Genomic DNA, 26,770 nt, shown 5'->3' on the forward strand with positions numbered 1-26,770 from the left:
TTCTGTTAAGTCATTATTAAAATTATTGACTAGGCAAATTGTTGTTGTTTTTTAAATCTCACACCTAACTTGTTAATGAATGATGAAGTAACAATATGTCACTTTCCATTTCTCTAGCTCACTTGTAGTGCCTTCCCTCTGCCACGCCATGACTCATTTGTTCTTTCCCTCAAGGATCTGAAAATGAAGCCTGATGAGAAAATAGAACAGTCAAATTACGCTTTCTTCTTAATCAGGTTATGCTGCAAACTTTTTGTTGATGTGGCTCTGTAGACTCACTTTTAATGCAGGTACATGTATGTCACACATCACTCTGGTGTGAGTCCACGGAGGAGGCCCTTGGTATCAACAAGTTATGCATTCAAGATTCCCATCAACTACCCACTGAAAAATTGTACCAAAAACTATCCAGACCTTTTTACTCTCATGATTTCCTAAACCATGTCGTATAGTAGAGCTTTGCATAGTGTCTGTGTACCATTAGAAATTATAAATAATCTAGGGATGTTGCAGAATACACAGCAGGATGTGTAGATTATCTGCTAGCACTGCGTCATTTGGCATAAGGAATGGAACGCTGTGTGGATTTGACTCTTTGAACCAGTCCCCTCCAGATCCTGAGGAATATTTGTATTTTCATCTGTTTATCAGCAATCTACCAATGCCACATTTGTATGTAAGGTTTTGGGCATTTGTAGCTATAGCTCCTTTACCTCGCAAGGGTTGCAGATATTTAAAAAGTAAAAGCAAATGAAAACACCTAGGCACACACAAATGTGTGTCTATTTAATCACATGTAGGAAAGAAGCATACCGTGGATGTTAGAAGCATTTAGTTTTAAAGCTGGATCTTGTTTTAAGTCCATGCTCAGCCACCCACTAATTGAACAGACTGAAGCAGGTTTGTAATGCATTCCCTCAGCTTCCTTGTGTGTCAGTGATGAAGTGGTAGTGTGGGCTGATGACACAGCTCGGAGGGTGAAGGTTTTGTCACCAAACCTGATGCCTGTCTTTGATTCCTTTGTTATGGAAGGAGAACACCCTCCTCAAGCTTTTCCTCTGGCCTCCATGTGTGCCACGGAAAGGGGCACTTTAAAATCTTATTTCTACAAAAGACCAAAACAAGCCTTGATCTTAAATCACACTGCAGATGGAAAGAAGCATCTTTAGGGTGAGCTGGACAGATGGCATCCCTGGGCAGCCACCACCAGGACAAGGAACTGGAACCACAGGGTCTATCTAATCTGGGCTCTGACCCTCACTCTTGGTCTTGAGTTCCCTCATTTGTTAAGTTCAAGTGCTTCGAAGGGGCCCTCTGAGGTCCTGCCTCCACTCCCGTTTCATGGGAGCTCATAGATACATCCCAAGTTGTTTCATTGCCTTGCTTACCTATACATGCCCACATAAACAATAAGTAAATAAATGTCATTGAAAAAGTGAAGAAATAGTACTGCTTTTCCAGGTTATTGGGAGGTTTCCATGGTACTTAGAAGAAAATGTGTAGTGTAGAGGCTGGTATGTAGTAAGCAGTTCATAAATGCTAATTAAAACTAGTGTTTGGGATGTAATTAAAGTTTTAAAGAATATTTGTAAGCCACAATACACCTTACTCTGAAATCTAATACATGGAGGAGCTTTTCTCTGGCCCCTTTTAGAAATATGGAGGAGAGCTATGCCATCTGGTAGCATGAAGTTATAAATAACACTTCTTCCCATGGCCAGCCTCCACTTCATACCCAGCACAGGAAGTAAACACTACATCTCATCAACTGAGACGGTGCCCAGAAGTGGGCACTTAGCACTTACCCACTTCCAGACCGTCCAAGTAAAATCATGGTACACTTTAAGTAGTTCCTTGAAAATAATGTTTAAGTTAAACTACCATTTGGTGTAAATTAATTGCCGTTTTCTCCCTTAACTTGCTGATGAAGTATCATGCAGAACACAGAAGAGTGCCTGAGAATGTGTTAAGTCCTTAGGAAAACTGACTTGTTTATCCTTTTCCCTTTAAGGGATGCTTAGAACCCTGTCTGACCTTGCTTGCAGGACTGAGGCTCTCAGTGCTTCCTGCAAAGTAGAAGTGGTTGGCTCTGGAGCAGGTATTTAAGCCTGTATAGCTGGTACCCTGTGATGTCGGTGGTTTGGTTTGGGTTCACCGGGAAGTCACCTTTTAAAAAGGTGTATGCATTGTTTACAGTGGAGAAACTGATATCTCTATACTTTAGTGTGCCTATCACTGGTGTTGGGTAGACAAGGTTGTGCTGTACAGTATCTCCCCAGCTTTCTGAGCTGGAGAAGCACCTGCACATTAGGAGACATAGTCCACAGAGCAGAGTGCAGCTTTGCGTAGATGGTGGAAACATGGTGTCCTTGGCACAGAAATCCATGTGGCTTGTTTTCTCTCAGCAATGGCTGCCTCTGTATTTAGGCTGCCTGGTTTTTAGCACTTAGAAACTTCATATCCATAATTTTAAAATTGCCTCTCATTTACTACAGTGTGTGTGGGTATGCCGCTGGGGAGTTTAGAGCCTTATATTACTTTCCTGGAGCCTGGCTCCACTTTTCTTCTCTTCCTCCTACCTGGTAGTTGTTGGGAGTGGCTACAAAAGTTGAAACTCTTACTGAGGCATTTTAAAGAAGGTTGTGGTTGCTTATCTCCCATTTCTGGAAGAATGGATAGAAAGTTCTCTGGAGGCTGTGAAACAGCTTGGGATGGGATAGGCACTGTCTAAGGCTGTGTCTACGAGCTCCCATGACATAGTCATGAAGGCGAGACCTCAGAGTGTCCCTCTGCAGCGCTCTCATTTCACAAATGAGTGGACTCAAGACCAAGAGTGAGAGTCAGAGCCCAGGCTAGACCCTGGTGGTCCCAGTTTCTTGTCTTTGTGGTATCTGCCTGGGGATGCCATTGGTCTTGCTCACCCTGCGGATGTCTCTGGTTACTTCCTATGTGCAGTATGTTTTAAGACCAAAACTGATTTTGTTGTTTTGTAGAAATAAAAATTTTAAAGTGACCCTTGACCCTTTCCATCTTTTGTTTGTCTGTTTGTTTCTGGTTTTTATTCCCTTCATTTGCCAAATCTCTGGCTAACAGTTATTTCATGGACATTTAAGTATAGTGTAGTCACTGTGGAGTCAGTAAATGGCTGTTGACATCCCCAGTCTCAGATGCTGGTGAATGCTCATATAAATCGGGGAGCAGAACAAAGCTTGTGCTGTTGAAGTACAGCCTTATACTTGCAGAAATAAAGGGAGAATTGCTGTGAGGTTGGAAATGCTGGTATGTCTCATTTTTCCTGTCACTTGTCATAGCGGCCATCACTGCCGCTTCGTCCTTTTCCTCTTTCTTTTCTTATCCCCGTTCTCATTTTTTCCTCTCCTTTTTCTCTTCTTTGTTTGGAGATAGGGGTTTCATTATATATCCCCATCTGGCTTCGAACTTGCTGTGTTCAGGCTGGCTCCAAATTTGAAGTCTTCCTGGTTCTGTCCTAAGTCTGTGATTATAGACATGTGCCATCATGTATGTGGTTCTGATACCACTTCAGACATCAAATTGTGTGTGTGTGTGTGTGCATGTGTGTGTGTATTGGTTTTTTCCCCTGACATGAAACACATCATTTTATTACACCAGTTCTCCCACACCAGTGTATTGGCTGGAGGAGCTCATTAGTTTAACATTAACTGTGACTCTGGGCCTTAGCACAGACCCCACAAGATTAAGATCTTAGTCTTATAAGGTCGTCCCTATTCCAGGTATAGCCTGAAATAAGGCACCCAGGTGACTCAGGCTTCCCCTGCCCCTGTAAATATTTATTCATTCCCATGGCCACTTATTTTAGTTTTTTATATATGAAAAGTTTGAAGCTAGCCTAAGTTACAGTGAGTCCTTCTCACCACCACCCCCAAAATGGTGGTGTCCTTTAACAATGAACCCACTCAGAGTTCTCCTTGACTTGTAGGTATTTTTCTGAAAGGAATCTCTAAAAGGAAGTTTATGCACCTTAATTGGAACAGCTGAGTCACTTATTCCAAGAATATGATGCCATATGAAGTGGCCCACACAGAGCACATAACCAAGTGACAACCTGGGCTGGAACCCTGACTCCTCGAACTGCTTGGGACCTTAGTAGTCTTCTCACCTTTTCCTATCCCTAATTCTTCATTTAAAATTATGGCAGATGACTAAGTGTCATACATGCTTGTGCCAGCACAATTGTTAATAGTTCTTCCTTTGTCTTTTAAACATTTCTTTTATTTAACAATAAAGTATGTGGTTGTCTTATAGTAATGATAATAGAATAACCAATAAATGGCATTTAATGGTTTTGGGACATATAAAATAATACTTAGATATAGAATGTATGTGTTACATATTAACCTCTATGTATTTTTATGCTTTTAATGTGATCAGAATTATTGATAATACAATATTTTGTGCATGATTCCAGAAGCAAGATTTGAAGTTCCTTAGACATTAGAGAGCCATCCATCCTGGTATGAACAGCTTGAATGCAGTTTTGAGAATTCTCTTCCTCTTTGACTAGGCAAGAGCAGAACAGATAGCATTAAGGAAATAGCTGTTCTCATTCATTTGACAGACAGATTTACCACCACAGGATTCAGTGATTTTTCAAAGAAAATATAGGGAGCTGTTCATTTGGTTTGTGTCTGATGTGCTGTTGTTCTAAGTTGGTCTTCCCTCTACCTTTAACCTCTCTTGTACATCACTTCCTCTTTCCTCTTTTCCTGGTATAACTAAACCCAATTATCTCTCTCTTTCTCTCTGTCTCTCCTTCCTTCCTTTCTTTTTTTTTTTTTCTATTGTTTTGAGACAGGGTCCTTTTATGTAGCTCTGGCTATCCTAGAATTTATTGTGTGGACAAGGCTGACCTTGAACTCACAGAGATCCTCCTTTCTCTGCCTCCTTAGTGCTGGGATTAAGGGCATTCACCACCACGCCCAACTTGTATACTCTTTTCATTAATCCTTTCCCAGGAAATGAATAATATTTCACACAATTCCAAAAAGCTTTACTTGAAGTAATGCTTTTATCTGCTTAACTTTAAAATCCTTTGTCCATGTTTAATACTGAGTATAAAAGAGAATTATTAGGACATTTTACTGTGTACCTTGGGAAGAGGTTCTGTGATACCAATAAGATGGTTTTTTGGCTAGAGGTGAGATAAGTCGGCAGGCACCGTGGTGTTCTGATTATATGGCCTCCCGGCTCATTACTTGCTAGCTGTGAGACTAGGACTTGACACACATTTTATCTCTAGGGCTTTCCAAATTCTTCATCCTTAAAATGATAATTTCTGCTTTCCTGGATCATCCATCACTGGAATCAAATGAGATGAAAAAGGTTAGTGTGCTTGCAGTAATTGTGATGCAGACAGTCAGCGGTTATCAGTTGTTTTTACATTACAGAATGTTTGAAAGCAGAGTGCCTTTCTTTAAAGAGGTGGGGTGAGGTGGGCTGGTGTGGGGGTCTACAGCTACCATCCCTGCTCTCAGGAGGCTGAGGCAACCTGCCCTACCACAGTGAGACCTTGTTTAGAAACAGAAGCTGGCAGAGATGACTGAAGGAGCTGCCTAGGAGCAGGTGAGCAGAAGTGTCTCCGTCACATTCACGATGCCTCTGTTGGTACATTAGTGCTTTAGTGTGCAAGGAGACCTTCAAATAGGCAGTGGGATGTTTTTTTGTTGCCCTTAATTTTGGGCTGCTGGAGCCCTGCATGGAGGAGTCCATGTCATTTGCCAGCTAGAAGCCTTGCCTAGAAGTCAAGTTTGCCAGGGATCCAGCACACAGTCAACCAGGACAAGGGAAACTTAGCTTTCAGCACAACCTTCTCAAGATTGTAGAGGGGAGAATAAAATCTCTCCCTTTAATATCTGAGTCGTCCGCATTTAAACTTCTGTGGAAGTCTTTGATGACTAACATTTTGGGTCATGTAAGACACAATATATCTTTTCATTTTGTGTCCTTTGACTTTAAAATTTTTCTTATTTATAGAAAATTCCAAACATGCAAAAGTAGAAAAGCATAGTCAGCTAAGCCCCGGTATTCTTAATAGTCAGCTTTCCTAGTTATCAGCTCAGAGCATATCTTGTCGGATCTGTCTGTTCTTCTTGCCTTTAGTAGTGTGGGGGAGGCATGGAGGTCTGCTGCCTATGGTGTTTGCAGAGATCCTGTCATGATGTGCTTTAGATTTTATATTTTACTGCAACTGACTTTGTCTTCTCACTGACTTATGGCTTACTCTGACTTTTATCATTATCGGTTTTTTGTTTTCTATTAAAAAAAAAAAAACAACAACGCTAGTTGTACAAGGCTGGGCTTGCACTCCTCCCAGCACTCGGGATGCAGTTGGCAGGCGGATCTCTAAGAATTTGAGGTAACCTGGTCAACATGGAGCTTCCAGTCCAGCCAGGGCTACCAAGTGAGACTGAGGCTCAAAAATAAGTGAATAAACAAGCAACTCCCCAGCATTAGTTTCACATAATTGATATTGATATGCAATACATTGCATATGTTTAAAGTGTTCATTTTGATCCAGCTTGATAAACATCCATGAGATCATTCCAATCAGAATTATGAACATAATAGTCACCTCAGACGTCCTTTGTGCCACCTGTGATTCTACCCCTCTCTGTGTCTCATGTCTCAGCAACGTTTGATCCTCTTTCTAGAAAGCACAGATTAGCTGCTACTTTTTTTAGTTTTAGATAAGTGAAATTATACAGTATGCATTCCTTTTTCTTCCTGGCTTTGTCATGAGATGCCAGTCTTTTATCTACTCAACACATATTATTAGATGCTACCAGGTATCATTTCTGGTATCTGTAAAGGCTTGTTAGGAGGCTATTGCAGTTGGTTCTGGTGAGAAATGATGGTGGCCTGAACCAGAGAGGTTGCCATGGAGATGATGAGCTGTCATTCTTTAAAGCTCTCTTTTGGAGGTAAAGCTAATTGGACTAGTTGGATGTAGGGGTGAAAGAGAGGGCAGAATCCAGATTATCTCCCAAGATTGGGAGATATTTTGAGATATTTACAAAATTGCTGTTTAAATGTTTTTTTTTTTAAAAAAAAATAAAGAATACCTTTTCTTGTCCAATAGAACATTTTGAATTCCAGTTTTCTCTCAGGTGTTGGGACATGGCATGGACTAGGCTAGTGGAGAGAGACCTTATGAAGGCAAATATTTTTTTGATTTTTTTTTATTATGTTGAAATAACATTAAAGCTGCTGTCTATGACTCACAGGTTTCTATGTTGGTTTTACTGATGAAAAGTTCAGTTCAGCTAAGTCCGATGCCACGACAGAGTCAGACTGTACTTTGTGATGCTAACTATGGTAATTTTATTGTAGTATAAAACAGTCTGTCTTTATTTCACAAGGGTTGTTAGCATGCCATTAATTTTATTAGGGCTTGGACAGCTCCATCTGGGAGTTGAGCATCAGACAAACTAGATCAAGTGGTCTCTGTGGGTTTGAATTTGAAGTTATACACGGCGAGGTCTATTCAGTTCATGAGCACCTTTGGGAAATCTAAGTTAGTTATAAATTAATAATACAAATCAGTGCCATCAGCCTGACACAGATTGCCTGTCATTTTCTCAGGCATCATCTCCTTCACTCTCTACATTGGTCCAGAGGAGCAGGGACCATTATTAACTCTATTCTGTAAAAGAGGAACCTGGGAGAATAGGGGGATTGCATAACTATCCCGAAGGGTCATTCAGTGTTGGAGGCAGGATTTGAACCCAAGTTGATTGAGCCCATGTTTTTCATTCAGAGGTCACATTTGATGAGGTAGATCCTGCAAGGTAAGAAAGAGTCTAATGAACAAGTGGAACCAGGTTATTAGGCAGAGAGAATTAAATGTTTCTGGGAGGCTGGTGAGAAGTGTTGTTAGTAAGTAGGAAAAACACAGGGCTTCTAAGCATCTGTCTGGGTTATTTGAGCAGATGCTTCATAAGGAAATCTACCAGGCCTTTTAAAATTCTCTTTAGAAATGTTGAGTAGTTTCACGATCCCTCTTTTTATTTTCTTAAAGGCAAAAAGTCCATACTACAAGCTTCTGGTTTGGTCGCTATCAAAGGTATTTTCTGATTTCAGACAACTTGGATCTAGCTCTTCACTGCTCCCACCTTTTTCCTAAGTTCGGATTTCCATTATGATTGAAAGGGGGTGTCTGTAGTAATTGTAAACTGCTAATCTTTGCTGCTCTGCCCACACTCTGCCAATGGCTTTAGGGCTGTCAGCCAGCACAGCCAGCATCTGAGTACCGCAGGAGTGTCCTCACATGTTCCTGTTTGTACAAGTCACATCTACAATGTGTTGGGTGACCACAGAGGCTCACTCTTTTATTTTACTTCATTATTCTTACTTATTTTTAAATATTTTTATTAGTATATATCAATTATATACAATAATAGGTTTCATTATGACTTTTTTTTTCAAGACAGGGTTTCTCTGTGTAGCCCTGGCTATCCTGGAACTTGCTCTGTAGACCAGGCTGGCCTCCAACTTTACAGATCTGCCTGCCTCTGCTTCTGCCTCCCAAAGCTGGAATTAAAACCTTGTACCACGACCATCCAGCTCATTACATTTTCATACACATGCACAAATACAATTTTTAGCTCATTTCCCTCTTGTCCCCATCCCATTTTCTCTGATACCCATCCTCCTCCCAGCTAGTGTGTGTGTGTGTGTGTGTGTGTGTGTGTGTGTCCATCCGTGTGTTCGTGTTTCCACTTAACCATCTGTCCCAGTGAGTTTCATTGGGGTTGCTTACTAGGGTATGGGTGAGGGGTTATTTAGAGGATTGTGGGAATCTTCTAGAAGCTTATTACTATTTTCTGCTTTGCAGAATGAATTGTGCTTATGGCACTGGTGAGACAGGAAACACGATGAAAGATTATTTAAAATTTTTTAATGAATTGTCTCTGAGTGAGCAAGGAGACCCTTCTAATACTAGAGAATTTTAGTTTTTTCTACACTCATCTGTTCCCCAATTTTTATTAAGAGTTTGATAAGTAACTCATGAGTGACAATTTTAAAGGCCCACATCCCTGCCTCTTAACTTTCTTTTTTCTTTCTTCAAACAATGTTACTAATAATAATGTTAGTGACCCTTATCTTAATGTTACTTTTAAGTTTTTGTTTTAAAAGTGTTGAGATGTAAATGAAACCCCATAACTTAGACTCAGTGGTCCATAGCTCTCTCAGTCGTGACTCAATCAATCCGAGCTGGAACCAACCACTAGTGAGTCTGTGTCTGTGCACATCTACATGTGAAAGATGAATTTATTACTGAATTTTTACTGTACAGAGTGGCTGTAATGCTGGTTTTTAAATTTGATTTTTGGTATGGTCATACATATGTACACTGTATTATGAAATAGTGGGTTTCTTCAAGTGTGTGGGTCCTTGAGATATATGAGAATATGGCTGGAACAGAGTTGTGACACGTTGTAAAAGCTTCTATTTTGGCAATTATGTCATATTTTAATCATTACCCTTATGTTTTTTTTAAGAATATTTATTTATTTATTATGTATACAATATTATTTCTGCGTGTATGCCTGAAGGCCAGAAGAGGGCACCAGACCTCATTACAGATGGTTGTGAGCCACCATGTGGTTCCTGGGAATTGAACTCAGGACCTTTGGAAGAGCAGGCAATGCTCTTTGTAGTGGGAGCTGTGGGCCTCTTCCCACAGCCCGGCTCATGGCTGCCTAGCTAGCTTATGCCCCGAAATAACAACACATAAACTGTATTCTTTTAAACACTGCTTGGCCCATTTCTATTCATTTGTGTAGCACCCCAAGGTGTGCTTACCGGGAAGATTCTAGCCTACGTCCATCCTGGGTCGGAGCTTTATTGCGTCTGCCGGGGAGAGGGGAACATGGCGTCTGCTCCAGAGAGCAGAGCTGTCGAGTCTGAGCTCACTTCCTCTTCCTCCCAGCATTCTGTTCTGTTTACTCCACCCACCTATGTGGGCCAAGCAGTTTCTTTATTACTTAACCAATGAAATGAACAGATTGATATATGACACTCCCACATCAGCTCTTAACCTCTGAGCCATCTCTCCAGCTCACCTTTATGTTATTTTTAAAGGACATTCCAAGTGCTGTATGATGTTTACCTAAAATTTCAGTGTGAATCTATAAAATGTAAAATTTTAAAACAATATTTTTAATTCTTTGAGTAGAGATGGGTCTTGAGGATTCTGCCTTGATCCATTGTGGAATTTTGGCTGACTTGATCTTATGAAACTGATGCAGTGAACAACCAGGTCATATCCAGAAGTCAGCATGATACAGCTCTCCTCCTGTCTGCTAGCTCTTACATTCTTTCCACCGCTCTTCTATGATGTTTCCTGAGCCTTGGGTGTTGGCAAGCTAACAAAGATGACACATCCATAGAGTAACTCAAACTATTCACCTCGATCACTTATGGGTCTTACATAACAATTGTCTCTGACCAAATATGAGAGCAACACAAATCCATGGGTATAAACATTTAGAAGACAGCATGACAGTGTGACCATTTAACAAAGCAAAAACAGTGGGCTTCCCAAAGGCCTTTGATCTCTTTGGTAATGGACTTTCGAGCAGGTTTACAGTACCAGGTATGAAATTCCTCCTGTGGAGCTGGGCGCCTAGCCAACCAGAAAGTTGGTTACTCTGTTAACCATCATGCCACTGCTGATATGGGCATATCTTGCCAACAGTTCAGTATTGTGTTGTCAGGGTCCCACACTAGGTGAGAGCAACGATGTTTGTTTCTCCCAGCAGCTGCATACCACCTCTGTCACTCTGTAGGCCAGCCATTCAGGAGTTTACTGCTCAGTTCAAGGTTCATTTCTCCGTGTCCTGCACCCGAAGCAAGTGATGTTTTCAGCAATAGGCTCTTACCACCGAAAGACAGAGAAATTGAGGTATCATCACTAACCCATTTCTTAAATTTTGTTTGTATGTTTATGTGTGGGCACAGGTGGCATAGTGAGTATGTGGAAGTCAGAAGGCAGCTTGCAGGAGTCAGTTTTCTCCTTCTCCCATGTAAGTCCTATGGATTGAACTCAGATCAAAAAGGCTTCGTGACAAACCCGTAGCCTTTATGACTGAGCCATCCCAGCAACCCAAATTAGTAACCTTTTAAGGCTCTTTTTAACTTGAATTTTAGGGTCACTATTTAAGACACTATGTCCTCTTAGTAATTTTCCTGCCTTTTTGGCAAGGTGGTAAGCATTTCATTTGTACCTAATCCTATGTCTTATTTTATAAGAAAAATGGTCTCATTTATAGCAAGTCGCTGGGCAGTCACCTCGGTTCAGGATTGTGTTGGCTGTTGTAGTCGTATTATCCTGCGATGGCTCTTGTTAGTGCTGTGCTACCGTGAAGGGGGAAATACTTTTCAGCTGCAGCGTTAGGACATTGGAGTAACAATGAGAGGGAAATTTTGTTGTTGCATCCTCCTATTGGTGAATGACCTGTTCTTGTTCTTAGATGTATTTTGACAAGACAAAATTTACCTTATGTTCTGGCACATATCGTGATAATTATGGTAAGAACTGAATTGTCATTAACCTATGGTCTGATAGACTGTGACAAACCTCCCAAGGCAGCAAATGCAAGAATTGCCAAGCAAGAAAGAGTCTTAAATGATATGGCCATCATATGAGCAGATACATAATTATACGTGCTTCAAATGATTTTTTTATGTACATTGGTGTTTTTGCCATGGGTATTGGGTCCTCTGGAACTGGAGTTACAGACAGTTATGTGAGCTGCCATGTGGGTACTGGGAATTGAACCTGGGTCTTCTGGAAGAGCAGTCTGTGCTCTTCACTGCTGAGCCATCTCCTCAGCTCTTCAGGTTAATTTTTGATTAATGCCTTACCCTTTTCCTACTTTTTTATGTGCACAGGTGCTTTGCCTGCATCTATATCTGTGTACCATGTGCATGCAGTACCCGCAGAAGCCAGAAGGCCTTAGATCCCTTGGGACTAGGGTTATGGATGGTTGTGAGATGCTGTATCAGTGCTGAGAATTGAACCTGAGTCCTCTGGAAGGGCAGCCAGTGCTTTTCACCGCTGAACTGTCTTTGTAGCCCCAAATGCCTTACTTTTATACATTGATTAAACTCTTCCAGAGGAGTTTAATTCTGATGCAATAGCTGTCTAATTCTAAATGTTCCTCAAAAGAAAGCTGTTATTGAAGCCTTTATCTTCACTGGTGTTTTTTATATTTTCAGTGTGCCAATTATAATTGGAAAAATTTATCAATGTATCTAAGTGTTTGGGGCCTTGGGAATACCCTGAACTTGCAAAAGAATTATGTAGAGTCAGTGACTATGTGACAGTGTATAAATACCTGGGAATGCTTGGAAGAAACCTGCCCTTCTAGCCACCTTGATAACAGTGTCAAGACAGTGTGCCACCCCCTTTGAGGGTGAGGCATGCATGGTCCTTTTAACTTTTGTCTCATAGTCAATAGCCTTTGACAAGTATGTTTTTAGCTAGAAATAGGAAAACTAAGCCAGGAAGAAGTTGTGCAGGCTTCTCTTATTTTCAGTAAACAGAGCAGATGGCTGTGTGATTAGTTGTTTTTTTGAACAACAAAGGAAAAACAAAAGCATTCCCACCCCACTCCCTAGCTCTGGCTTATGGGAGCTTCTTGGCACTTCTTACAGGCCTTTTGGAGAGCACACTTGATCTTGAGGCTTTTATCTTGGCAGTGGAAGCGCCAGGATTTTCATCTCCATTGCTGTTTTATCAGAACTTTCGAGAAGAAACAGACTTGCCTTTTGGCTGCTCTGTCTGGGTATTTGTTCTCCTCACTGTTCCTTCTGTGAGCATGAGGCTCTCTCCAACTTCCTGCCCTTCTGCTTTCTAATGGGAAGTAAGGTCTCAGAGTGCTTCAGAGCACAAATCCTGGAGCAAAACTTGGGTGTGAATCTTCATTCTGCTACTTAACCTCCCTCCAAGGGGCTGTTGATGACCCAAGAATTAATACAAAATACTTAGAGCACGGCTTTTTTTCTAGTAGGCACTATGTCTACAGTGTCTTTCTTCTGAATTACATTAACAGTCACATGGTTGTATATCATTTTTGAGACTGTGTAAAGCGTGTACTAGGTAAGACATAGAGGAATTATTAACCACCAATAACATAACTCAACCTCGCTATCTGGTTGAATACACTGGTGATAATACAGGATAAATATTAATAACAGGATGGTGAGGCAGGAGATACTGCCAATTGGTTTAGTAGGCACCAAGGCAAACAATGGATTTGGGAGATTAGAGGTAGAATTGCTTCCTGTCATCACAAAGTCCTCATTCAGTAGCATGGATCTTGGGGTGGACTGTAGAGGAAAGGTGGTTGGACATTTGGGGACATGGGTATTCAGAAGGGTGTGAGTGCAGGGTCCAGGATGGAAACACGTGGAGAGTTTAGGTTAGCCACGGATGACCGCCTCTAACAAAATGAACCCTTTCCCACTATGTGAAAAGTATTCATGTTGTTGAGACTAACATGGTTTTTCTTTTCATCCACAGAAAGGCCCCACTTCTGGGAAAGACCGCGTGAAGAAAGGTGGATCCTACATGTGCCATAAGGTCAGTCATGCTACTAAACTGTCGCATGTTCTTGTGGGTCACACATTCATTATATCTTACTGCCCCCAAACGTTCCATTCATTTTTGCCAGTATAAATCTCTTCCCATCCAAATGAGAAAAAAACAGAGGAGTCTTCAATTTATGAGCAGACATGGGGGAAGTAACAGGAGAAATGGAGCTTGTGAATCGCATGCTGTCAACCAGATAGTCTGCTGACTCGCGCCTGGTGAGAGGCTTCTGTTGGTCTGTGAATAGGGTGGATCATCTACCTCTTCCCATGTTTAAGTCTAGGCCACACCCATAATTTCGGATGACTGTAAATTCCTGAATTCTTTGTTGAGATTCAAGCTAAAGTTATAAATGGAGGTTGGTTTGTGGTCTACCAAAATGGAAGCACCCAAGTGTGTTGGGTGTTAATATGTGTATTTTTGTTCCATGAGCTATGATTTCAGTGTCCAAAATGGTAGTTCTTGGTTAGACTGAGTGATCGGTGCCTCACGAACAACTTTTAGAAGGAATTTGAAAATAGAATCCGACCCCTTCCCCTTTCCTCTTTGAGTCATGTGTTTTCAGTGCCTTGAGCACTCGGATTCTGTCTTCTGGCTGTGTATAAAGAAGCATTTTGCATTTTTGTATAAAGAAGAAACTTTGTTTGGTAGTTGACTCAGTTCTGGAGATTTAAAGCCATCGATAGTGACTTCAAATTAAGTTACTAATTTTTAATAGACACATTATCAACTTTGTCCAAATCCATCAGGATCTTTAAAACTTGGAGGTGTTGAAAACATACGGCAAAGTTTGGTAATGGCTTCAAGAAACTAGATGGTGTACGTGAGTGAGTTTGTAGGTATGTGTTCCCTACATGGTTCTTAGTTTAGACTCTTTGACCATATGATTCAGGTGGGAAGTTCACCCAGTTCAGCTCAATTCTTGCTTCATACCTACATTAAACTGAGCATAGTGGCATACACATTTAATTCCATCTCTAAGAGATAGGCATGTGGATCTTCGTGCGTTCAAGATCAGCCAGAGCTACACAGTGAGAACCTATCTTCAAAAGCTGAAGCCAAAAAAGGACAACAAATCTACATTAATAATAAGATGTGGGTGAATTTAATTTTATGCAATCATAATTAACTAATTAATTAATTGAATTATTGAGTCAGGGTCTTGGTATGCTGGCCATACAGTCTCTAACTCCTGAAGTAAAACATTTTTTTCTGTCTTAACTTCCCAATAAATGGGACTATGGATATGTTCTACTGTGCTCGGCTCATATCTCATTCTGTTTGTTTGTTTTGGTTTTTGTTTTTTGGAGACAGGGTCTCACTGTGTAGCTCTGGTTTACCTGGAACTTACTATGTAAACCAGGCTCTCCTTGAACTCACACAGATTCCGCCTGCCTCTGCCTTCCAAGTGCTGGGATTAAAGGTGTGTACCACCATGCCTAGCCTTGATCATAGGGAATAAATAACTTTCTGAAATTAAGTATTATACTACTATGGTTGTTATTAATATTTCATATCAGATTGAGAATATTTGCAGATTTTTTTTCAAGACATGGTTTCTCTGTGCAACCTTGGCTGTCCTGGAACTCACTCTGTAGATTAGGCTGCCTCGAACTTAGAGATCTGCCTACCTCTGCTTCCCAAGTGCTGGGATTAAAGGTGTGCGTCACCACTGTCAAGTTTATTTGTAGTTTTTACTCATCAATGAATATAGATTTTGCTAAATGATTTTCTTGTCTTTTCAGTCAGTTAGTACAGTATAATACAATGAAGCACAATGATTGATTATTATCTTTTTTCTTGTTTTTTGAGTCAGTGTCTCACTATGTAGCCAAGTTGACTTTGGACTGACTATGGGACCCAGAATCTCACATTAGCAACCAACCATGTCCAGCTTGATTTTCATTTATTAAATCATCATTGCTTTCCTGGTGCAATATTCCACTTAGTCATGATGTATTAGTCTTTTTATGTAGTTTGAATGCAGTTATTTTAAATGTTGAGAATTTTTGCATATAATTAATGATGAGTAGATCCTTATTTATTGTTCCTAGTCATCGTTGTGTGGTTTTGGTATATTGGTATGTAATTGGAAAATATTGTCAGATCTTCAGTCTTTTATCCTCATTTTTAAGAAGAGGCCTTGTAAAACTAAGATTATTTCTTTCTGAATTGCTTGGTGGAGTCCTTATTAAAGAAATTTGGACCTAAGCTTAGGCATTTAGCCTTACCCCTCCCTATTACTATAATGAAAACACAAGGCAGACTACATTTTTAAGGAAAAGAGGCTTATTTTGGCTTATATTTTTAGGCATCCAAGCTGAGGAGCATTAAATAGTGATTATATTCTTGCTGGCAGTACCAGAGTTGGTCCAAGGCATCATATGGGAAGTGACAAAGGATGTTTCTGAGTGGTGTGTGTGTGTGCGTGCACGCATATGTATACATTCATTATGATCACTCTCCCCCTTCCAATGAATAAAATTAATAGAATAGTGACTCTATGTTGGAGAGGGGAGCTGCTTGTTGATTCCCAGCTGCCCTGCTAGCTTAGACCCAAAATAATCACACAGAAACTGTATTAATTAAATCACTGCTTGGCCCATTAGCTCTAGCTTCTTATTGACTAATTCTTACATATTAATTTAACTCATTTCTATTAATCTGTGTATCGCCATGTGACAGTGATTTACCGGGTAAAGTTTCCAGCGTCTGTCTTTGGCGGCTCCATCCCTTCTCTCTGACTTCGCCCTTCTTTCTTCCAGCATCTAGCCTAACTCCTCCCGCCCCCAGTTCTGTTCTTCCCTGCCATAGGCTCAAAGCAGTTCTTTATTCATTAACCAATAAAAGCAACACATATACAGAAGGACCTCCTACACCAACTCTACCTAAATGTCTTTACCTAACCCTAATTACCTCCCCAAAAGGCCTTACCTCTAAACAACATAAAGGTATGTCTCTACCCCCTTGAAGCCTTGGGGGATGCACTCAAACCATATCTAAATTATAACAAATTATAATTGTAAATTTAGTTATTTAATAAATACTTATTTGTAGATTATATGTTTCTACTTAGATCATCATTTCATCATTTATGCCCCAGCAATGTTTAAGCACGCATGGGCAGCCCGTTTATGGCGGTTCTCCAGTTGTTCCTATCCTGGAAAGTCCTAGATGCTTGTGTTATTGTCATATCCAGAGAAAAATCATAAAAATACTAGAAAATGCCTATAAAGAAAACTTTGCATCAGTCAAAGTCTGTGGAGAACTAAGTGATCAGTTTAAGACAATTGTAAGAGTGTAGCAGGGATGCATCCTCTCACCACTACTCTTTAATATATTCCTGGAATTACTAATAGCAACAGCCCTGGAGGATGAGGATAAGCACACAGATAGGTGGTGTGCAAATTAATAACTTGTGTTTTGCCGACAATATAGCACTACTTGCTGAAAGTCCAAATGAGCTGAGGGCCATGGTAAATAAAGTGGTGGAAGTCAGTGAAAACCTTGGTATGAAAGTAAATTTCTACTCAAATAGGCTCTGATAATTTTGTCTTTCAAGTAATCAAATCTTTCATATGAATTTTTAAATGTATTATTTCAATCTTTGCATTTTCATTGATTATATGAACCAATTATATTTAATGCAATCATCGATATTATTGGGTTTGAATTTTAGTTTTTTTTATTTGCCATATCTGTTCTTTGTTCCTTTTTAATCTTTGTCTTTTTTGGATTAAATTATTTAAATCACTTTATTTTCTCTTCTTAGGCTTATTATCTATATCCTTACTTTAAAATGAATGCTTGATTTAGAATTAAGTTAATAATTAGCTTTTTCTAATCAGCCTGTGGAATATGTCTTGAGTTGTTTGGGCTCAGAGTGATAGAGAAACTATTACAAAAGAGAATAATAGAACGACAAAACTGAACAGATTTAGATTTCTTTCCAGAGCAAAACAACAGTCTCAGAAATAAATAAAAAGAAAGAATGTTAGAATTAATTCTTAAAACGTTTTGTTTTTATTTTGTACATATGAGTATTTTGTCTGCATATATGTCTGTGAGTGACTTGTGTGTTGAGTGTCCTCAGAGTTACAGATAGATGAACCATTATGTTCTGGGAATTGAGCCCTGGTCTTCTGGAACAGCAACCAGTACCCATAACCACGAAGTAATCTCTCCAGCTCTATAATTAATTTTAAAAATTACTCTAACTAGCCGGGCGGTGGTGGCGCACGCCTTTAATCCCAGTACTCGGGAGGCAGAGGCAGGTGGATCTCTGTGAGTTCGAGGCCAGCCTGGTCTACAAGAGCTAGTTCCAGGACAGGAACCAAAAAGCTACGGAGAAACCCTGTCTCGAAAATTTAAAAAAAAAAAAATTACTCTAACTAGAAGATAGTATACTTTTGGCCATAAACTAAAGCCACTTTGCATGTCTAAAGTAAACTCCTATAATCATGTCTATTTTAACAGAGTTATTTTATTTTACTAATTAAGAAAAACCTTTGTGTGTGTGTGTGTGTGTGTATTGTGCCTGCGTTTATGTCTGTATACCACTTAATTTCTTGCTACACATGGTGGCCAGAAGAGGACATTGGATCCCCTAGGACTGGAGTTACTGATAATTGTGAGCCACCATGTGAATTCTGGGAATCAAACCTTGGTCTTCTGGAAAGCCAATAAGTGCTCTTAACCACTGAGCCAACTCTCCAGGACCATCTGTCCTAGTTTTTAACAATTTGCCTAAGCTTCTGGAAGGAGATGTAGAGACAGAAAGAGAAGCAGCAAGGTAGCACAGCATCCAGTTAAAAACATAGGCTGTTATCTTCCACCTGCTGATAACATGCAGTGTGGCCTTAGGCATACTATTAATATGTCTTGGTCCCAGTTTTTCCTCATGTGTGTAATGTGAGTACAATTTATACCTTTCTCATAGGATTATTGGAAGAACTCACAGAATCGACATATGTTAAGTTGATGGAGGAGTTCACTTAATGAGCATTCAAATAAAAATGTTGGTAATTGATGTTGTTGGGTTGATGCCTAATGTTCAAATGTGGGATCTTTATTCCAACCCACAGCATCTAGAAGATAAGACTAACAAATGCCAAAAGAATTAGTCCTGTGTCATTTGAAACAGCAGTGTTAAGACCTGGGTTCTGTTATGTGCTTCCCTTGAATGATTTTATTTAATATGAGATACAATTGCCTTAAAATATCCTTTATCTGAGAAACATTTTCCTCATGAAAACTATATTTCTGTCTCAGTTGAGTTCATGGCCTCCAGGCTGGTAGGTCATTATCTTAAATGGATCGTTTCCTGATCCAGGATCACATCCTTAGCAAAGAGCCTGAGATCACTTTTACAGAGTAACTAGCCATTTTGATAAAAATCAGGTTGAAACAAGTCCCTCCTCCTACTCCTGCTCTTAATTAATAGAATGACCCATTTTCAGCCACCCAAAGACCTCACTTCCTTTAAGAACCAATTTTGATTCTAAAAATAAAGGTAGAAAAATATGAAGAATAACCAGAACGTTCATAACCAGGACATTTGCTCTTTATTCGTGGCTCTATTAGTGACCCATTATTGAAATTTAAAAGGAGTACTTATTAATAAATATTTTCTGTGTGAATGGGTGTGTTTAAGTAGAATAAAGGTATGATTGATTCTTTGCAGGTGATGGGCCTGACCCTTCAGCACTCACAAGTGCACATGTGTGCATGTGTGTGTGCTTGTGTGTGTGTGTGCTTGTGTGTATGTGTATCTGTTGCTAAGGATTAAACCCACCTTTAATGGTTTATGGGAAAATGCTCTGCCACCAAGTGATGTCCCTCTCTCCTCACCACTTTTGTGAGACTTGCTTTCTTGGATTTAGTTCTTCCTAGCTGTTTTGGTTAATGAAAGGCTCGGGAACTGCTGTCATCCTATGGTGACCCTTTACAAGCAAACCAAGTTTGTTTCATAAAATTTAGCAAAGAAATGATAAAGATGACAATAAAATCAGATGTTTATGTTCTAGAGAAAACTATTAGTTTTCTATTATGGTATTCTGCCATGAGCTTTTTGTACTTTAATATATATTATAACTTTTATTTATTTATTATGTATACAGTATTTGGCCTGCATGTATGCCTGCAGGCCAGAAAAGGGCACCAGATCTCTTTACAGAAGGTTATGAGCCACCATGTGGTTGCTGGGAATTGAACTCAGAACCTCAGGAAAAGCAACCAGTGCTCTTTTTTTTTTTTTTTTTTTTTTTTTTGGTTTTTCGAGACAGGGTTTCTCTGTAGCTTTGGTGCCTGTCCCGGAACTAGCTCTTGTAGGCCAGGCTGGCCTCGAACTCCCAGAGATCTGCCTGCCTCTGCCTCCCGAGTGCTGGGATTAAAGGCGTGCGCCACCACCGCCCAGCGCAGCCAGTGCTCTTAACCACTGAGCCATCTCTCCAGCCCCCTTTAATATATATTTTTCAAAAATAAAACTACTTTGTGTATACTCAAGCTTTTCAATTATAGTCATAATAACAATCTTGTATGTCACAGATTTTTTTTCTGGTATCTAATGTCATTGATGCAGAATCCTTCTCAACATTGTTCTGAGCAGGCACTAAAAATTCATCAGAGCTGTTGCAGCCTGGCTTTTGTAACATATAGAATAATCCACCCCACAAAAACTGTAGCCCTGTGCTATATTCCCAGGGTTGTCCTTCAGCCTGCTCAGGTCTAGGGCAGCAAACCTTTCCCTTCCATCCGTGTGGCACATGTATGTGCACAGTCGGAAGCTGCAGGAGGTGTCATCTTGCCCACTGTCACCACAGTCTCAAGGGCCTGCTTCAGACCTGTTTCTGTGGGAAGGAGGTCAGCCACGCCGAGTTCCCGTGACTGAGAGTGTGTGTACACTAAACAAATACTTGGCTCTCTGTACACACTTGTTTTCCTTTGTTATGGAGGGGTTTGTTTTGGTGTGTTTCAGTTTTGGGGGTGCAAGGGATTGAATGCAGGCTTTGCTTACACTAGGTCTGTGCTCTACTACTGAGCTCAGTCTCCCAGCCAAGATTAAAAATTTCTACATACTTCTGTGGACAGTGTCATCTTTTCAGTGAGGACCCAGATTCTAGAAGGCTTTGCCTAGGTTAAATAGCCACTGAGCTTGGAATTCTGCCCTTGCTGGTCAAAAATTAGCAAGATGTTTGTCACAATTTTTATTGGTATTGCGTTCCCATTCCTCTAACTTTGGAGGTGGTAGGGTGGCTCCATCTGTTTGTCCGATCACATTTCCTGCTTTTTACATTAGCCATCTTTGGCTGATTTTGTTTGGAATTCCAGTTTTCCATTTTTGGGGGGCATCTCAGATCCCTCTTTGAGAGACCTTCAGTCCTTTCTCCCCATTTTTACTTCCTTCAGAGATGACCACTGCCAGAGGCAGTCTTGAGTTTTCAGTCCGCTTCTAGTCTGTCTACTCCCTTTGAATGTCAGCTCTCTGATAACAGGTTCCTTGTTTGTCTGCTCTGATTATAATCCTCAGGCCTAAAATTACATTTGGCCTATTACAAGCTCTCAAATATTTAATGTATAATCTTGCTCTGAGGTGATCGGGCTATGATCTAACTGTTCTTTTACCTAATTTTTTTCTCATTTTCATGCTTCTGATACCATTGTTTAGCCTCTTAATCTGCCTCCCATCGTCCTTTATAAATTGCTGCTACTCAAAGTGTACCCCATGGGCAGAAGCAGCACCTGGAAGCTTGTTAGAAATATAACTTGAGTGTCACACAAGCCCCACGAAAGCTGTATTTCTGGGTGTACAGTTTAGGGATGTGTATTTAAACAAGCTCTCCAGACTCTTCCTATCTCTCTCCGTCTCTGTCTCTGTCTCTGTGTGTGTGTGTGTGTGTGGTCTTGTTGCAGTGATAAAATACCCTTACTAAAGTAACTTAGGGCCAGTGAGATGACTCACTGGGTGGAAGGAAGCCCTTGGCAAGACTGATACTACAGTGTATAGCACACAGACAGAATAAAGAATTTAACAGCAACTTAGGGAAGAAAAGGCTTATTTTGGCTCACAGTTCCAGGGTACTGTCTTTCATGTATATATAATATATATTATATATATAGTGATATTCGTGACCCAAAAGTCACAGTGGCTATAGCTTGAGGTAGCTGGTCACATTGTATCATCAGTCAGGAGACAGAGGGGGACAAATACTGGTGATTGGCTAGCTTTCTCCTTTTTATGTAGTCTAGCACTGCAGCCTAGGGAATGACACCACCCATATTTAGGGTGGGTCTTCCCACCTCAGTCAACCTTATCAATCAAGATAACCCCTCACCTGTGTGGCCAAAGGTTTATCTCTTTGGTGATTTTAGTCCTGTCTAATTTACAGTATTAGTCACCACAATTGCATTTGGAGAAGCACTGCCACAACCATGCATGTGTCACTTCGAACATAGAGACGTTGACATTCTGCAAAGGATCTGGAGGACTAGCATTCACCTTCTAGCTTAGCCCCAGGCTGTTTTGTAAGTGTTTGCTGTAGTCATGGCTTTCTCACCTGCTGTGGTCTCCAGCCAGCCAGGACAAGACCATGCCTAGACCTGGGTATTTCTCCCAATGTATACAGTAGGCATTCAGGAACTGAAATTTCTCATGGCGCATACAGTAGGCAGTCAGGAAATGAATGCTTGTTATTTTTCTTGTGTGTGGCCCCATCATGGGATTAGACTGTCAGAGTCATCTGTGTGTATCCCCTGAGCTCAACCTTTACTAGCATGGAATCCACTGCCCGTGTTTGGTTTCAGAGAGTGCTGACTTATCTGAGTTTGATTCTAGAAGAATCAGAGTGCTGCCATTTCACAGCATCCGAGTGCCTGCACCGAGGCTTCTGCTGTGTTTTATCACACACTCCTTACAGATGTTTGAGAGCTTCTGTTCGTGCGGGGCACAGATAACGTCAGCTTCTTGTTATTTCAAGCATATTCGAAATTCATCTTTCTTCTAACTACCTGAGAATTGGTAATACATTCTGTTCCTCACTGTCCAAGGAAAATTGGTTGCTATTGTTTTACTGTCTATAGAAGATAGAACATTCTTTCTTTTTTTCATTGGGGAAATGCATGAGAAAATTTTCATGTCAACCTCAGAGATAATTTTTATGAAGATTAGAAGCATCTGACTTCTTGTGAGAGAAAAGAAATAATAGGAATAAAAAATGTCTTGCATGCTGACCTATTTTCTCCTTCCCACAAATTATCTCTTCTGCATGAGTTCCCAACATTTCCTATGTGAGCAATTCTTTCTGACGTTTCTTTAAGCAGCTGGCAGGCACTTGGGTTCAGTGGGTCAGCTCTTGAGTTTATGCTCATGGCACTCAGGATGACGGCTTCATTTCCGTTTTCTGTTCCTTTGAATCAGGGAAGGAACCTCACAAGAGGTCTATGCACGGAGGTTATTTTGGAATCTGGCAGCTTCCTAAATGCTGGGTGTCAGATAGTCCATGGCTGCAGATGTAGCCTGTCCTGTGTGTTTGTGTGAGTGTTTGTAAGGAGGATGTGTGTGTTGGGGGTGGGAAAGAAGATGTGAGAAGGATGGCACCCTTCCTACCAAGAGTGTGGAATCTTACTAAGAGAGGAACCACACTGCAGTTTGTTTGGATTGTAATCTTGCTTCCTTAACAACTGTGTCACCGTCTATAACTTGTTTGGTTTGCCTAGGCTCTTAAAATCTAAGATTAAAAGACAAAAGTGCCTGGAACCATGCCTAATACGTCCTAGGAAATCAGTGTCCATGTTTGTGTGTGCACTTACACTCGACTCTTACACAATTAGGTAGAATGAGGTAAACTACACCCCAAAATGTATAGCTTTATTATTACTGTGATATAAATTCCCAGGGTATTGGGAAGAAAGCAATTTTCCCTATAGCTTTTCTTACATTTTATGTTCCTATGCTGACTCTTTAATTTTTGCCAGTCTGTTTGATTTACTACATAATATTTAATGCTGTTATTAATCTTTATATTACTATTCATCTCTATTGATAGAATGTCAGTATTTGATACAATAAACTAGAAATGAGAAACTTCGCTCTCAAGGATAATGACTGGGAGTGTGTATGTGTGATAATCTTGTACGTCTTTTAGTCTTTTTTTCCCTTAGCAAAGATGATACAAGTTAGGTCATACCATATATACAGCTCTATATTCTGACTTTTAATTTAACACTTTATTATGGGAATTCTGTGTTTTTTGCATATAATGTAAAAATATGGTTCTTAGTGGCTAGTGACTATCTGATCACGTGGGTAACCATGGGTGGCTACTGTCTGCTTTTTTGGGTGTTGTAAGTGGTGGAGGCCTTTCTACTCTATGTAGGTAGTATTTTTAAGGTGAAAAATACTGACTGACTGACTCTTGAATGTGGTGCCTTTGCCAAGCGTAAATTACAGTGAGTGTGTAGGAAGGCCGTTCAGGGGAGCTCTGATTTCAGGGAGCTCTGCCTTCTCTATACCAGGTACTTTTGTGCCCTAAGCCTTAAGTCAAGATCTCTTATGGCATGTTATCTCTTACAGTCCTATTGCTATAGGTACCGCTGTGCCGCTCGAAGCCAGAACACACCAGATAGCTCTGCATCCAACCTGGGATTCCGTTGTGCGGCTGACCATCTGCCCTCTGCGAACTGACAGCCAATGGGAGCCTTTCCAGATCCAGGAAATGGCTTCTAACTTGCAACCGGCTTCCTCCTGAACTCCGAACAGATCTTGTATAGAGAATTCCCACTTCAAGAGAGTAACATGTCTGCCCAGTGGCCAAAGGAACTGTCTCGCGTGACCAAATTGCTGACGTGTGTCAGTGCTTGTGCTTTATCGTGTGGTGCATCTTTGGGGATCATCGCCATGTTTTACTTTGAGAGCCTTTTGAAGAGGAAGGAGAGAGCTGAAAACCTTGAAGTCTTGCCCAGACTCTGCCACAGGGCTAGGCCCTGGGGTCCGTACTTCATCTTCCTGTGCTTCTGTCCCCATCATCTAATGAGGGGATGGACAACAAGGTCTCTGAGACTCTCTCCAACTCACAGATTCTATGCGTAATAGCAGAGTGTATTGTGATTGCATAGTGAGAATTTATGACAGATTATTTTTTAGCTATTTTTTTTGCCATGTGTGAACCTTGGGTTATACTAATGATAGAAAGTGAGAATCTTCTTCTATATTATTTTCAGGAAAGGGTAGGGTGTGAGTCTTTTATATTCCTGCTGCACTTTGTTCTTTTGTGGAAATCAGTGTCTTTTACATTGTTGTGACAAATCTCATGTGGACCAGTGATGGGGACACTCAAGTTCAGAGTTCTGAACACACAGGAATGCCTGTGGAGTGACTCTACTGTCCTTTATCTTTTAGCATTAAGTGCCTTTGGCTCAGAGGGACAGTTTGAAGCCTTGTTTCCCTTTCGCCCCTAAGCCTTCAGAGAATGTGAAATGTGTACTAATTAGGGAAAGTGTTGAGTTCCGGGTACGAGGGCCTTGAACAGACTGCATTTCGGGGTGTTTGTTATATTGTACTAGAGAAATGGGAAGTCTTGTTGACTTTGAGATACCAGATGCTTTGAATCATGCACTATGTCAAATAAACTGGTACCCCCCCATAGACTTCACTCTTTCTTCCTTGTTCAACTTTCTTTCTCATTTCCTCCTTTATATTTTCCTTTTTTTAAAAATGTGATGCTTGTATGCTTTGTTTGCTAGAAAATGTTTTTTACATCCAGAAGTTCGTTGATACCTTTGATCCATGGGTATTTGTGGTATTTTTATTCTGTGAAGCAAGGACATTCTGTTAGGAACCCATTATAACCTTGCTACTTCTTGCCACAATAGAGGATGCAAAGTCAAGGGCATTGCTTTGGTGAGCAGATGCGTCAATGCCGGGAAGACACTTCTTTCAGAGCAATGGCTTTCAACCCAACAGCCCTGTTCTTAGAATCCACCCAGGTTTCCTGGTCCCTGTGCTGTTTTCAGCCCAGCAGTTGAAGAAAGGTTCATCTTCATGTTAGCTGTTCAGAATGTCAATCAAGTAATACTTAGAACTAACTATTCAACACTGTTGCTGTTACCCTTTACTTTAAAAGCTACATTAGTGTGTTAGTGGTGTAGGAGGTCCTTCTGTATTTGTGTTGCTTTCGAAGGTTATTAAAGAAACTGCCTTGGCCTAGTTGATAGGGCGGGACTCAGGTAGGAGAAGACAGAACAGAATTCTTGGAAGAAGAAAGCAGAGACAGGCAGATGCCATGAAATTCCTGTCTGAGACTGACGCTGGTCAGGATTTTTCCCGGTAAGCCATAACCTCCTGCTGTTACACAGATTGGTAAAAATGGGTTAGAACAGGATGTGAGAGTTGGCCAAGAAGAGGCTAGATATAATGAGCCAGGCAATGTTTTAATTAATACAATTTCTGTGTGGTTATTTCGGGGGCTAAGCTAGTTGGGCGGTGGCACGCAGCCCTCACCTCATACTATATGTGAGCACATGTGTACTTGTACATGCACAAAGACAGGAAGACAGCTGGTGGGAGAGTCTGCTGTTAGGTCTTTAGAATCAAACGCAAGTCTTCAGGCTTGGTGTCAAGCATCTTTAGTCTCAGAGCCATTTTACTAACCCACCTTTGGTTTTTGAGATAGGGTCTCACTCTGTAACCTAGCCTGGTCTGAAACGCACTAGGTTGACCTTGAACTCCCTTTCTGCCTCAGCCTCCCAAGTTTGGGATTATTGGCATGCACTAACGTGCCCAACAGTGGCTGTGTATTTATGCAACCTCTGAACAAAGTAGACGTGTATATGTGGACACATTTATGACCACTTTGTGAATATAAACTGTTTATCTAAAAACTTGTAAGTGATGATTAATCTCACTCAAAAGGAAAAAATACCGAACAGTTGTAGGAAGTGGCTTCTGTAGGAAATAAGGTTTTTATTTTTAAAGTCACTACTACTTCTGTACTGTTTTGTTTTTACTTCTTACCTCCCACCTCTGTTTATGTGTATGTGTGTACGTGCACACACACACACCTGTAATGTGCTTTACATCTTTATAGAGTATATATTTTGGCCTCTTCTCCCTGTTAATTAATGTTATGCATCATAAAT

At 40.5% G+C, this 26,770-nt stretch overlaps 1 protein-coding gene across 1 annotated transcript in view; it reads left to right on the forward strand.

The window, feature by feature from the left end:
- Positions 1–25,278, forward strand: part of Sumf1 (sulfatase modifying factor 1) — a 91,508-nt gene extending 66,230 nt beyond the window's left edge. The window contains exons 8-9 of the mRNA XM_057775709.1: positions 13,568–13,627; positions 24,207–25,278. Of these exons, the coding sequence (XP_057631692.1) occupies positions 13,568–13,627; positions 24,207–24,317 (171 nt within the window). The 3' untranslated portion in view covers positions 24,318–25,278. The remainder of the gene's footprint in view (positions 1–13,567; positions 13,628–24,206) is intronic.
- Positions 25,279–26,770: the final 1,492 nt, after the last annotated feature.

Source organism: Chionomys nivalis, chromosome 1 (genome assembly GCF_950005125.1).
Source record: "Chionomys nivalis chromosome 1, mChiNiv1.1, whole genome shotgun sequence".
In the NCBI taxonomy this organism is placed as follows: domain Eukaryota; kingdom Metazoa; phylum Chordata; class Mammalia; order Rodentia; family Cricetidae; genus Chionomys; species Chionomys nivalis.